General features: G+C 41.5%; 1 protein-coding gene across 4 annotated transcripts in view; it reads left to right on the top strand.

The window, feature by feature from the left end:
* The first annotated feature begins 491 nt into the window (after nt 1-491).
* Nucleotides 492-15,550, top strand: part of LOC133610945 (LIM domain-binding protein 3-like) — a 73,970-nt gene continuing 58,911 nt past the window's right edge. For all 4 annotated transcript variants that reach the window (XM_061967753.1, XM_061967744.1, XM_061967735.1 and 1 more), the window contains exon 1: nt 492-670. In XM_061967753.1, coding sequence (XP_061823737.1) covers nt 575-670 — 96 coding nt within the window. In that variant the 5' untranslated portion in view covers nt 492-574. The remainder of the gene's footprint in view (nt 671-15,550) is intronic.

Genomic DNA, 15,550 nt, shown 5'->3' with positions numbered 1-15,550 from the left:
GGTATCCTGGCCACACCCCTCACTGCCTGTGAGATAATGTGTCCTGGCCACGCCCCTCACTGCCTGTGAGATAATGAGGTGTCCTGGCCACGCCCCTCACTGCCTGTGAGATAATGAGGTGTCCTGGCCACGCCCCTCACTGCCTGTGAGATAATGAGGGAGACCCTGCGGGGGGTCAGTCAGGGTGTTGGGGGTGTTCTCGAAGAATCCTGAGGGTCTATATTAGCGCCAGTGAATGAGAGCTGGTTGGCGGCCATGACGGGTGTCCCCTTTCTCGCCATATAAGTACACCCCCTCCACCCCCACCCCCCACAGTGGCACCCTGCTATCTGCAGCTATTCTTAGCTTGTCACTTCAGCTCGTCTGAGCAGGCAAGTCCTCTTCTCCTTCCTCCTCGTCTTCTTCTCGCCTCTCACTCCTTCTTCTTCGTCCTCCTCAAAGTTCCGCACCTCAAGTCTTTTGACGCCATCTTTGTCTTCCCTCAGAGGCTCCCGCTCGCCGGCCCCCCCTAGCATCCCCCCTGCTGAGCCAAACTTGGTGTTGCACCTTGAGAGGAACTTGTCGGGCTTGCAGGATGAGCGCGTACACGGTGTCGCTGCCCGGGCCCGGACCTTGGGGGTTCCGTCTGCAGGGTGGCAAGGACTTCAATATGCCGCTGACCATCTCCAGGGTAAGGCCACTTCACGTCCAATCAACTTTGTGTGTGTGTGTGTGTGTGTGTGTGTGTGTGTGTGTGTGTGTGTGTGTGTGTGTGTGTGTGTGTGTGTGTGTGTGTGTGTGTGTTGGGTGGGTGTGGCGTCGGGCGGCCATGTTGACATTCCTCCACTTCTTCTTCCTCACGAAGAAGCCATCTTGCAGATAATTAATCTTCACTCTATTCAGCGTCTTATTTCCACTCACTTTCTGGTGTTGTCCTAACGAGCACGGCAAGTCTGTAAGGGGGGGCAACCAAGTTGGGGGCGTGGCAGCTGTCAGCGTTTGTCTGGTGGGGGGATGGTGGGGGGGGGGCCTAAAAGTGGAAGTGGTGTTGGTTTCATGTGGGCTCTGAATAGACCACTGCTGCCACTCACTGTAGTCCACATGATAGTCCACATGTCCACATGATAGTCCACATGTCCAAATGATTGTCCACATGATAGTCCACATATCCACATGTTAGTCCACACTATCCACATGATTTTCCACTTGTTTGTTCACACTGTCCACATAATAGTCCGCATGTCCACATGTTAGTCCACATGATAGTCCACATGTTCACATAATAGTCCATATATCCACATGATAGTCCACATGTCCACGTAATAGTCCACATGTCCACATGATAGTCCACATATCCACATGTTAGTCCACACTATCCACATGATTTTCCACATGTTAGTTCACACTGTCCACATAATATTCTGCATGTCCACATGTTAGTCCACATGATAGTCCACATGTTCACATAATAGTCCACATATCCACATGATAGTCCATATGATTGTCCATATGATTGTCCACATGATAGTCCACATGTCCAAATGATTGTCCACATGATAGTCCACATATCCACATGTTAGTCCACACTATCCACATGATTTTCCACATGTTAGTTCACACTGTCCACATAATAGTCCGCATGTCCACATGTTAGTCCACATGATAGTCCACATGTTCACATAATAGTCCATATATCCACATGATAGTCCACATGTCCACATAATAGTCCATATGTCCACATGATAGTCCACATATCCACATGTTAGTCCACACTATCCACATGATTTTCCACATGTTAGTTCACACTGTCCACATAATATTCTGCATGTCCACATGTTAGTCCACATGATAGTCCACATGTTCACATGATAGTCCACATGATAGTCCATATGATTGTCCATATGATTGTCCACATGATAGTCCACATGTCCACATAATAGTCCACATGTCCACATGATAGTCCACATATCCACATGTTAGTCCACACTATCCACATGATTTTCCACATGTTAGTTCACACTGTCCACATAATATTCTGCATGTCCACATGTTAGTCCACATGATAGTCCACATGTTCACATAATAGTCCACATATCCACATGATAGTCCATATGATTGTCCATATGATTGTCCACATGATAGTCCACATGATAGTCCACATGTCCACATGATAGTCCACATGATTGTCCACATATCCACATGTTAGTCCACACTATCCACATGATTTTCCACATGTTAGTTCACACTGTCCACATAATAGTCCGCATGTCCACATGTTAGTCCACATGATAGTACACATGTTCACATAATAGTCCATACATCCACATGATAGTCCACATAATAGTCCACATGTACACATGATAGTCCACATATCCACATGTTAGTCCACACTATCCACATGATTTTCCACATGTTAGTTCACACTGTCCACATAATAGTCCGCATGTCCACATGTTAGTCCACATGATAGTCCACATGTTCACATAATAGTCCATATATCCACATGATAGTCCACATGTCCACATAATAGTCCACATGTCCACATGATAGTCCACATATCCACATGTTAGTCCACACTATCCACATGATTTTCCACATGTTAGTTCACATTGTCCACATAATATTCTGCATGTCCACATGTTAGTCCACATGATAGTCCACATGATAGTCCATATGATTGTCCATATGATTGTCCACATGATAGTCCACATGTCCACATAATAGTCCACATGTCCACATGATAGTCCACATATCCACATGTTACTCCACACTATCCACATGATTTTCCACATGTTAGTTCACACTGTCCACATAATATTCTGCATGTCCACATGTTAGTCCACATGATAGTCCACATGTTCACATAATAGTCCACATATCCACATGATAGTCCATATGATTGTCCATATGATTGTCCACATGATAGTCCACATGATAGTCCACATGTCCACATGATAGTCCACATGATTGTCCACATATCCACATGTTAGTCCACACTATCCACATGATTTTCCACATGTTAGTTCACACTGTCCACATAATAGTCTGCATGTCCACATGTTAGTCCACATGATAGTACACATGTTCACATAATAGTCCATATATCCACATGATAGTCCACATAATAGTCCACATGTCCACATGATAGTCCACATATCCACATGTTAGTCCACACTATCCACATGATTTTCCACATGTTAGTTCACACTGTCCACATAATAGTCCGCATGTCCACATGTTAGTCCACATGATAGTCCACATGTTCACATAATAGTCCATATATCCACATCATAGTCCACATGTCCACATAATAGTCCACATGTCCACATGATAGTCCACATATCCACATGTTAGTCCACACTATCCACATGATTTTCCACATGTGACTTCACACTGTCCACATAATATTCTGCATGTCCACATGTTAGTCCACATGATAGTCCACATGTTCACATAATAGTCCACATATCCACATGATAGTCCATATGATTGTCCATATGAATGTCCACATGATAGTCCACATGATAGTCCACATGTCCACATGATTGTCCACATATCCACATGTTAGTCCACACTATCCACATGATTTTCCACATGTTAGTTCACACTGTCCACATAATAGTCCGCATGTCCACATGTTAGTCCACATGATAGTCCACATGTTAGTCCACATGATAGTCCACATGTTCACATAATAGTCCATATATCCACATGATAGTCCACATGTCCACATAATAGTCCACATGTCCACATGATAGTCCACATATCCACATGTTAGTACACACTATCCACATGATTTTCCACATGTGACTTCACACTGTCCACATAATATTCTGCATGTCCACATGTTAGTCCACATAATAGTCCACATATCCACATGATAGTCCATATGATTGTCCATATGATTGTCCACATGGTAGTCCACATGATAGTCCACATGTCCACATGATAGTCCACATGATAGTCCACATGTCCACATGATAGTCCACATATCCACATGTTAGTCCACACTATCCACATGATTTTCCACATGTTAGTTCACACTGTCCACATAATAGTCCGCATGTCCACATGTTAGTCCACATGATAGTCCACATGTTAGTCCACATGATAGTCCACATGTTCACATAATAGTCCATATATCCACATGATAGTCCACATGTCCACATAATAGTCCACATGTCCACATGATAGTCCACATATCCACATGTTAGTACACACTATCCACATGATTTTCCACATGTGACTTCACACTGTCCACATAATATTCTGCATGTCCACATGTTAGTCCACATAATAGTCCACATATCCACATGATAGTCCATATGATTGTCCATATGATTGTCCACATGGTAGTCCACATGATAGTCCACATGTCCACATGATAGTCCACATGATAGTCCACATGTCCACATGATAGTCCACATATCCACATGTTAGTCCACACTATCCACATGATTTTCCACATGTTAGTTCACACTGTCCACATAATATTCTGCATGTCCACATGTTAGTCCACATGATAGTCCACATGTTCACATAATAGTCCATATATCCACATGATAGTCCATATGATTGTCCACATGATAGTCCACATGATAGTCCACATGTCCACATGATAGTCCACATGATTGTCCACATATCCACATGTTAGTCCACACTATCCACATGATTTTCCACATGTTAGTTCACACTGTCCACATAATAGTCCGCATGTCCACATGTTAGTCCACATGATAGTCCACATGTTCACATAATAGTCCATATATCTACATGATAGTCCACATGTCCACATAATAGTCCACATGTCCACATGATAGTCCACATATCCACATGTTAGTCCACACTATCCACATGATTTTCCACATGTTAGTTCACACTGTCCACATAATATTCTGCATGTCCACATGTTAGTCCACATGATAGTCCACATGTTCACATAATAGTCCACATATCCACATGATAGTCCATATGATTGTCCATATGATTGTCCACATGATAGTCCACATGTCCACATAATAGTCCACATGATTGTCCACATGATTGTCCACATGATTGTCCACATGATTGTCCACATGATAGTCCACATATCCACATGATAGGCCACATGTCCACATGATAGTCCACATGTCCACATGCTGGTCCACATGTCCACATGATAGTCAACATGTTAGTCCACATGTCCACATGATAGTCCACACTGTCCACATGTTAGTCCACACTTTCTGAATGATAGTCCACATTTCCACATGTTAGTTGACACTGTCCACATGATAGTTCACTTGTCCACATGATATTCCACACTGTCCACATGATAGTCCACATGTCCACAAGATAGTCCACATGTTAGTCCACATGGTAGTCCACATGTCCACAAGATAGTCCACATGTTAGTCCACATGGTAGTCCACCCTGTCCACATGATAGTCCACCCTGTCCACATGATAGTCCACATGTCCACATGATAGTCCACATGTCCACAAGATAGTCCACATGTTAGTCCACATAGTACTCCACATTGTCCACATGATAGTCCACATTTTCACATGATAGTCCACATTGTCCACATGATAGTCCACATGTCAACACGATTGTCCACATGTTAGTCCACATGTCCACATGATAGTCCACACTGTCCACATGTTAGTCCACATGATAGTCCACACTGTCCACATGTTAGTCCACATGTCCACATGATAGTCCACACTGTCCACATTATAGTGCACATGATAGTCCACATGTCCACATGGTAGTCCAGATGATAGTCGACACTGTCCACATGATAGTCCACATGTCCACATGGTAGTCCACACTGTCTACATGTTAGTCCTCATGTCCACATGATAGTCCACACTGTCCATATGATAATCCACATGATGGTCCACACTGTCCACATTATAGTCCACATGATAGTCCACATGATAGTCCACATGTCCCCATGGTAGTCCACATGATAGTTCACACTGTCCACATGATAGTCCACACTGTCCACATGTCCACAAGATAGTCCACATGTTAATCCACATGTCCACATGATAGTCCACATGTCCACATGTTAGTTCACATCCCCATATGATAGTCTACATTGTCCATATGATAGTCCACATGTCCACATGATAGTCCTCACTGTGCACATGTTAGTCCTCACTGTCCACATGATAGTCCAAACTGTCAACATGATAGTCCACATTGTCCACATGATAGTCCACACTGTCCACATGGCAGTCCACATGATAGTCCACACTGTCCATATGATAGTCCACATGTCCACATGATAGTCCACACTGTCCGCATGATTGTCCACATGTTAGTCAACATATCCACATAACTGTCCACATGTTAGTCCACATGATAGTCCACACTGTCCACATGTTAGTCCGCATAATAGTCCACACTGTCCACATGTTAGTCCACACTGTCCACATGATAGTCCACACTGTCCACATTATAGTCCACATGATAGTCCACATGTCCACATGGTAGTCCACATGATAGTCCACACTGTCCACATGATAGTCCACATGTCCACATGGTAGTCCACACTGTCCACATGTTAGTCCACATGATAGTCCACACTGTCCATATGATAATCCACATGTCCACATGATAGTCCACACTGTCCGCATGATTGTCCACATGTTAGTAAACATATCCACATGACTGTCCACATGTTAGTCCACATGTCCACATGATAGTCCACACTGTCCACATGTTAGTCCACATAATAGTCCACACTGTCCACATGTTAGTCCACACTGTCCACATGATAGTCCACACTGTCCACGTTATAGTCCACATGATAGTCCACATGATAGTCCACATGGTAGTCCACATGATAGTCCACACTGTCCACATGATAGTCCACATGATTGTCCACATGGTAGTCCACACTGTCCACCTGATAGTCCACATGTCTACATGAGAGTCCACACTGTCCACGTTAGTCCTCTCTTTCCACATGATAGTCCACATTTCCACATGTTAGTTCACACTGTCCACATGATAGTCCACACTGTCCACATGTCCACAAGATAGTCCACATGTTAGTCCACATGTCCACATGATAGTCCACGTGTCCACATGTTAGTTCACATCTCCATATGATAGTCCACATTGTCCATATGGTAGTCCACATGTCCACATGATAGTTCTCACTGTGCACATGTTAGTCCTCACTGTCCACATGTTAGTCCACATGGTAGTCCAAACTGTCAACATGATAGTCCACATTGTCCACATGATAGTCCACACTGTCCACATGATTGTCCACATGTTAGTCAACATATCCACATGACTGTCCACATGTTTGTCCACATGTTAATCCACATGTTCACATGAATGTCCACATGTTCGTTCACACTGTCCACATGATAGTCCACATGTTAGTTCACACTGTCCACATGATAGTCCACACTGTCCACATGATAGTCCACACTGTCCACATGTCCACAAGATAGTCCACATGTTAGTCCACATGATAGTCCACGTGTCCACATGTTAGTTCACATCTCCATATGATAGTCCACATTGTCCATATGAGAGTCCACATGTCCACATGATAGTCCTCACTGTGCACATGTTGGTCCTCACTGTCCACATGTTAGTCCACATGATAGTCCAAACTGTCAACATGATAGTCCACATTGTCCACATGATAGTCCACACTGTCCACATGATAGTCCACACTGTCCATATGATAGTCCACATGTCCACATGATAGTCCGCATGATTGTCCACATGTTAGTCAACATATCCACATGCCTGTCCACATGTTAGTCCACATGTTAATCCACATGATAGTTCACACTGTCCACATGATAGTCCACATGTTAGTTCACACTGTCCACATGTTAGTCCACACTGTCCACAGGATAGTCCACATGTCCACATGATAGTCAATGTGTAGTAATTAATAGAGTAGTGTATACAGGTGTAGTCCATACAGGTGAAGTACATACTACTGTAGCACATACGAGTCTGGTACATACAAGTGTAGTGCATACTAGTGTAGTACATTCAGGTATACTAGTGGTGTAGTGCATACTAGTGTAGTACATACTTGTATACTAGTGGTGTAGTGCATACTAGTGTAGTACATTCAGGTATACTAGTGGTGTAGTAGTGTAGTACATACTAGAGAGTGGTATATTCAGTTAAGTCATGTCTGACCTTTGACCCGTAGTGACATCCCCTTTAAGAGGCGCAGGAAGAGAATTGCATGTGATCAAAGTACAGAAGAGAAAAGATGCAAACAAACAAATAGGTGGAGGTGGAGGTGGAGGTGGAGGTGGTGCTGTAACTTCCTGCTGACCTTTTTTGGTCAGTGTGTGTTTTGAAGACATGTTGTTCTTCCCAAACTTGTCCCCTTTTATTTTGTGACCGCAGAACGATTGCAGTTTTTACCTTCTTAACGTTTTATGGAGCTGGTTGTTCATCCTAATTTGTGAATACGTTAAAAACTAAAGTTAGTTTGACAAAACATTTTGCAGCACAAACAATTAGGAGAAGTTCGGGGAGGTTTTGACTTGGTTGGGGGGCTGGTTATGGATTAGCCGCTAACAAGTTGTACTTGACATGTTCCTTCAGGTCAACGTTGTCTCCAGCAATTATTCCATGTCTGACGTTCAGTCAGTAACATCCAAACAGAACGTCCTTGACCTCCACGTGGTAATTAGTGCCGTTGCGTAATGGTTTTTTTCCTCCTTGCGTCACCGCCATTTGAGTGACGTGTCGGGCCATTCGGAATTGTTGACGCGCACCTTTCTTCGAACAAGAAGAGGTCTCACTCTGCCTTCATTTAACAGCCTACTTTTCACTCATCTACAATCTTTGTCTCGGTGGGCGGAGCTTTACACACACGGGAAACTACTCGCCGTGATGTGATGTCCTTTTGTGGTAATATTCCAGCTTCTAATGGGATGGGCAATATGAGCCCATCAACAATGTGCATGTTAAAATGCACTTTAAGATGTTCAATATTTATGTAAGTGACATTTTTGCTGACAAAAATGAGAATCCATTTTAATTTTTGTTTACATTTTTTTTTACAATTCCACTCTATGGAAAATAACAGTTTCTATCCTTTTAAAAGGTTACTTGCATTATTACTATATGTTATGATTACGATAAAAACACTGTATAGTTTTTATTTCTTCACTTTTCCACTCAAATATCAACGCTGAATATTATATATATATATATATATATATATATATATATATATATATATATATATATGTATGTATGTGTGGGGAAAAAAATCACAAGACTATTTCATCTCTACAGGCCTGTTTCATGAGGGGGGGTTCCCTCAATCATCAGGAGATTTTAATGGGAGCATTCACATACCATGGATTATATAGGGCACAGAGTGGGTGGGTACAGGCTGGTGTAGGGGCGTGGTGATTGGCTCATGTGTTACCTAGGAGGTGTTTCCGTCTGTGGCGGCATGCTGTTACAATTTCGCTGCGCTTGTTGAGGGATGACAGGTCTGGACGGTAAATAATAAACAGTTTTTCTTTCAAGCATAGGTTGCATCTTTTATTACCACTATTGTAAGGTGTGCTGGATGCAAGAATTTGCCATGTTATTGAATATTCAACATTATTGTCTTTGAGGTCCCAAATGTGTTTGCTGAGTTCTGTGGTATTCCGCAGGTTTTGGTTCCTGAAAGAAGCCTTGTGATTGTTCCATCTGGTTTTGAACTCTCCTTCAGTTAATCCTACATATGTGTCGGATGTGTTAATGTCCTTGCGTGTTACCTTAGATTGGTAGACAACTGATGTTTGTAAGCACCCCCCGTTGAGAGGGCAATCAGGTTTCTTTCGACAGTTGCAACCTTTGTTGGTTTTGGAGTCGCTCTGTCCGGGGGCCGACGGCTCATTTGCATTTGTTTTGTTGTGGTTTGAGATGATTTGTCGTATATTGTTCATACAGCTGTAGCTCAATTTAATGTTGTTCTTGTTGAATACTTTTCTTAGGGTGTTGTCTTTGGGAAAGTGTTTGTCAATCAGACCCACCACCACGAAAAGAATACCTACCGGAATTAATAAAAGGCTATCGATGCTGTCATCTAGCAAAGCTGAATTTGACCAAGCAACCCCCCCGTACCAAAAAGCCCTTGATGAAAGCGGATACAATTTCACCCTCACCTATGAACCCACGCCAGGAAACCAACCGAAAAAGAACAGAATACGAAACGACATCATCTGGTACAACCCCCCATACAGCAAAAACGTCTCAACTAACATTGGACACAAATTCCTCAATCTGATTGACAAACACTTTCCCAAAGACAACACCCTAAGAAAAGTATTCAACAAGAACAACATTAAATTGAGCTACAGCTGTATGAACAATATACGACAAATCATCTCAAACCACAACAAAACAATTGCAAATGAGCCGTCGGCCCCCGGACAGAGCGACTCCAAAACCAACAAAGGTTGCAACTGTCGAAAGACCAGATGGAACAATCACAAGGCTTCTTTCAGGAACCAAAACCTGCGGAATACCACAGAACTCAGCAAACACATTTGGGACCTCAAAGACAATAATGTTGAATATTCAATAACATGGCAAATTCTTGCATCCAGCACACCTTACAATAGTGGTAATAAAAGATGCAACCTATGCTTGAAAGAAAAACTGTTTATTATTTACCGTCCAGACCTGTCATCCCTCAACAAGCGCAGCGAAATTGTAACAGCATGCCGCCACAGACGGAAACACCTCCTAGGTAACACATGAGCCAATCACCACGCCCCTACACCAGCCTGTACCCACCCACTCTGTGCCCTATATAATCCATGGTATGTGAATGCTCCCATTAAAATCTCCTGATGATTGAGGGAACCCCCCCTCATGAAACAGGCCTGTAGAGATGAAATAGTCTTGTGATTTTTTCCCCCACACATACATATATTGCGCTCTACTACGGTATCGAGCACTATTTTTTGGATAACCTTATTAAGACATATATATATATATATATATATATATATGTATGTATATATTTATATATATGTATATATATGTGTATACATATATATATATATATATATATATATATATATGTGTGTATGTATGTATATACATATACTGTATATGTACTTATATATATATGTATATACATATATATGTCTATATGTATGTATATATACGTATATATGTATATATATATATACGTATACATGTATATGTATATATATGTATATAAAATGGATGGGTAATGCTAACATGCCAACGTTGTATGCTATCTTTTTTAGCTAAATTTGTATGTTTATACCTAAAAATAGTGCATTTTTGTATGTCCTCTTATCCGGTCATGTGCTAGCATGATAACATTGTATGCTAGCTTTTTAGCTAATTGTGTATGTTTCAACCTAAAAATTATGGTTTTTGATACTTTTGTAAGTGTGCTAGCGTCTGTTATATTAGTATGCTAACGTCGGCTGGCTAATGCTAACATGCCAGCGTTGTATGCTATCTTTTTAGCTAAATTTGTATGTTTATACCTAAAAAATAGTGCATTTCGGTATTTCCTCTCAGCCGACCACATGCTAGCTTAGCATGCTATTGTTTTATGCTAGCTTTTTAGCTAATTGTGTATGTTTTAACCTAAAAATCATGGTTTTTGATACTCTTGTAAGAGTGCTAGCGTCTGTTATATTAGTATGCTAACGTTAGCTGGCTAATGCTAACATGCCAGCGTTGTATGCTATCTTTTTAGCTAAATTTGTATGTTTATACCTAAAAAATAGTGCATTTCGGTATGTCCTCTCAGCCGACCACATGCTAGCTTAGCATGCTATTGTTTTATGCTAGCTTTTTAGCTAATTGTGTATGTTTTAACCTAAAAATCATGGTTTTTGATACTCTTGTAAGAGTGCTAGCGTCTGTTATATTAGTATGCTAACGTCGGCTGGCTAATGCTAACATGCCAGCGTTGTATGCTATCTTTTTTAGCTAAATTTGTATGTTCACACCTAGAAATAGTGCATTTTGGTATTTCCTCTCAGCCGACCACATGCTAGCTTAGCATCCTAATGTTTTATGCTAGCTTTTTAGCTAATTGTGTATGTTTCAACTTAAAAATCATGGTTTTTGATACTCTTGTAAGTTTGCTAGCGTCTGTTATATTAGTATGCTAACGTCGGCTGGCTAATACTAACATGCCAGCGTTGTATGCTATCTTTTTTAGCTAAATTTGTATGTTCACACCTAAAAATTGTGCATTTTGGTATTTCCTCTCATCCGACCACATGCTAGCTTAGCATGCTAATGTTTTATGCTAGCTTTTTAGCTAATTGTGTATGTTTCAACCTAAAAATCATGGTTTTTGATACTCTTGTAAGAGTGCTAGCGTCTGTTATATTAGTATGCTAACGTCGGCTGGCTAATACTAACATGCCAGCGTTGTATGCTATCTTTTTTAGCTAAATTTGTATGTTCACACCTAAAAATTGTGCATTTTGGTATTTCCTCTCATCCGACCACATGCTAGCTTAACATGCTAATGTTTTATGCTAGCTTTTTAGCTAATTGTGTATGTTTCAACCTAAAAATCATGGTTTTTGATACTCTTGTAAGTGTGCTAGCGTCTGTTATATTAGCATGCTAACGTCGGCTGGCTAATGCTAACATGCCAGCATTGTATGCTATCTTTTTAGCTAAATTTTTATGTTTATACCTAAAAAATAGTGCATTTCGGTATTTCCTCTCATCCGACCACATGCTAGCTTAGCATGCTAATGTTTTATGCTAGCTTTTTAGCTAATTGTGTATGTTTCAACCTAAAAATCATGGTTTTTGATACTCTTGTAAGTGTGCTAGCGTCTGTTATATTAGTATGCTAACGTTGGCTGGTTATTGCTAACATGCCAGCGTTGTATGCTACCTTTTTAGCTAAATTTGTATGTTTATACCTAAAAAATAGTGCATTTCGGTATTTCCTCTCATCCGACCACATGCCTGCTTAGCATGCTATTGTTTTATGCTAGCTTTTTAGCTAATTGTGTATGTTTTAACCTAAAAATCATGGTTTTTGATACCGGTACTCTTGTAAGTGTGCTAGCGTCTGTTGTATTAGTATGCTAACGTCGGCTGGCTAATGCTAACATGTCAATGTTGTATGCTATCTTTTTTAGCTAAATTTGTATGTTTGTACCTAAAAATAGTGCATTTTGGTATTTCCCCTTATCCGGTCATGTGCTAGCATGCTAACATTTTATGCTAGCTTTTTAGCTAATTGTGTATGTTTCAGCCTTAAAATCATGGTTTTTGATACTCTTGCAAGTGTGCTAGCGTCTGTTACATTGGCATGCTAACGTTGGCCTGCTAATGCTAATAAGCTAAAGTTTCATGCTAGCATTGTAGCTAATTTTGTATGTTCACACCTAAAAATAGTGTCATGATGTGGAGATGACGAACCCCAAGATGCAGAGATGACAGGCGGTGTACAAGAAAACATGGTTTTAATGTTCAAGAAAAGGTGAAAACAAAAAGGCGCACAAGGCGAAAGCACAACTTAACGCAGTAAACAAAAGCTAACACTTAGCCTGAACTATGGACATGAAACAAAAAGTCGCTAACTGTGGCATAAGTAAACAAAACTTACTTGGCAAGGCACGAGCAGCCTGAACTAAGCATGAAATCATCAGCATGAACTACGGTATCTCCAGAAAACAAGCATGAACAGAGCATTGCATGAAACAGGCAACAGACAGCATACAACAAACAATACTCCAGCACTGACTGGAGGACAAGGCAGGTTTAAATAATGCCTCTGATTAGTGCTCGGGCAGCAGGTGAGCGGGCGAACACTAATCAGAGGCAGGTGGAAATAATAAGTAACCATGGTAACTAAAACAAACAAGGGTGTACAAAAAACAGGAACTATGAAGTCCAAAACTAACAGAACATAAAACATGATCCGGGACATGGATCATGACAAATAGTGCATTTTGGTATTTCCTCTTATCCGGTCATGTGCTAGCATGCTAACATTTTATGCTAGCTTTTTTAGCTAATTGTGTATGTTTCAACCTTTTTGATACTTGGCCTCACCTTGAAAGTGTCTTAACGTCTGTTGTATTAGCATGCTAACATTAGCATGCTAATGCTTATATGCCAACGTTGTAGCTTTTTAGCTAAATGTGTAAGTTTATACCTAAAAGTAGTGCATTTTGGTATTTCCTCTCAACCGACCCCATGCTAGCTTAGCATGCTAATGTTTTATGCTGGCTTTTTATCCAATTTTGTGTGTTCAAACCTAAAAATCGTACATTTTGCTACTCGGCGACATCTTAGAAGTTTGCTAACATCTTTTATATTTTGCTACTTTATGAAAATGATGAATCTATTTAGAATCAGGATGAATAAGAATTGAGATTGGGATTTGAATGGATATGTTGTGCGATTACGGTGTATGTTATAACCCTACGGGACATCCATCCATCCATCCATTTTCTACCGCTTGTCCCTTTTTGGGGACATGTTTCTGCTATTTCAAATTTTCTCTCACTCTTTCTTGTCACACTCATTACTTTATAGTCTAGAAGTGAACTGACTTTTGACTTCATGCTGACTTCAACAAACCAGAAGACATTTCGGAGTATTCTGGTATTTAAATCCACGTTAGTATCGCTGGATAACTGACTCCGGCTGACCCCGCAAGTCCAAATCTCTCAGCTGCCCCCCCGGTCTAACCTTACAATGTGGGGGATCTCAGTTATCTTTTCATGAGCTCTGCATGAAACACAAATCCAGAAGCTCAGGGTGAATGTCAGCTCGTTGTGCGTGACTCAGAGTTGCAGAATGCTCGCCGCGTCGCCGCTGATCCGCCGGGGAGGGACGATACGAGCCTGAGTGGAAGTCAGCAGCGATATCGCCGCGGCCGAGTTGAGATCTTAGACGGCGTGACTGGAGTGTGAGTCACTAGAACCAGGAGAAGTCTGCACAGAACCTCGGTCACAACTGCAACTGTTGACAGCGCGCGGCTGTTTTTAGCCGCTGAAGGTCACACACACACACACACACACACACACACACACACACACACACACACACACACACACGTCTTATCAGTGGCCTCCCCTGTTAGCATGCACTCTTACAAGCCAGCAGGGTCACTTCAAGATGGCTGCCAGTATGTACATATATGATGAGTACAGCTTCAACTCTTCTGTGAAGGGCTGTCACACAGTTGCGAAGTGTGTTTATAGGAATTTTCCGTCATTCTTCCAAAAGCGCATTGGTGAGGTCACACACTGATGTTGGTGGAGAAGGCCTGGCTCTCAGTCTCCGTTCTAATTCATCCCAAAAGGTGTTCAGGTCAGGACTCTGTGCAGGCCAGTCAAGTTCACCCACATGACTCTGTCATCCATGTCTTTATGGACCTTGCTTTGTGCACTGGTGCCAAAGATGGCGCCATAGCACAAACAATAACACACCATTTTTGGTCCTGTGCTTGGGTTTAATGAAAACTATTGACCACAAAACATGGTGGCGATTAGCGGGAAAAAAATCCATAAATTACCCGCATGATGGATCAATGTTTACATGTCTTGGC

This window comes from Nerophis lumbriciformis, linkage group LG02 (genome assembly GCF_033978685.3).
Source record: "Nerophis lumbriciformis linkage group LG02, RoL_Nlum_v2.1, whole genome shotgun sequence".
Classification (NCBI taxonomy): domain Eukaryota; kingdom Metazoa; phylum Chordata; class Actinopteri; order Syngnathiformes; family Syngnathidae; genus Nerophis; species Nerophis lumbriciformis.
The sequence above is the reverse complement of the archived record's forward strand: the minus strand, read 5'-3'. Positions and strand labels throughout refer to the sequence as shown.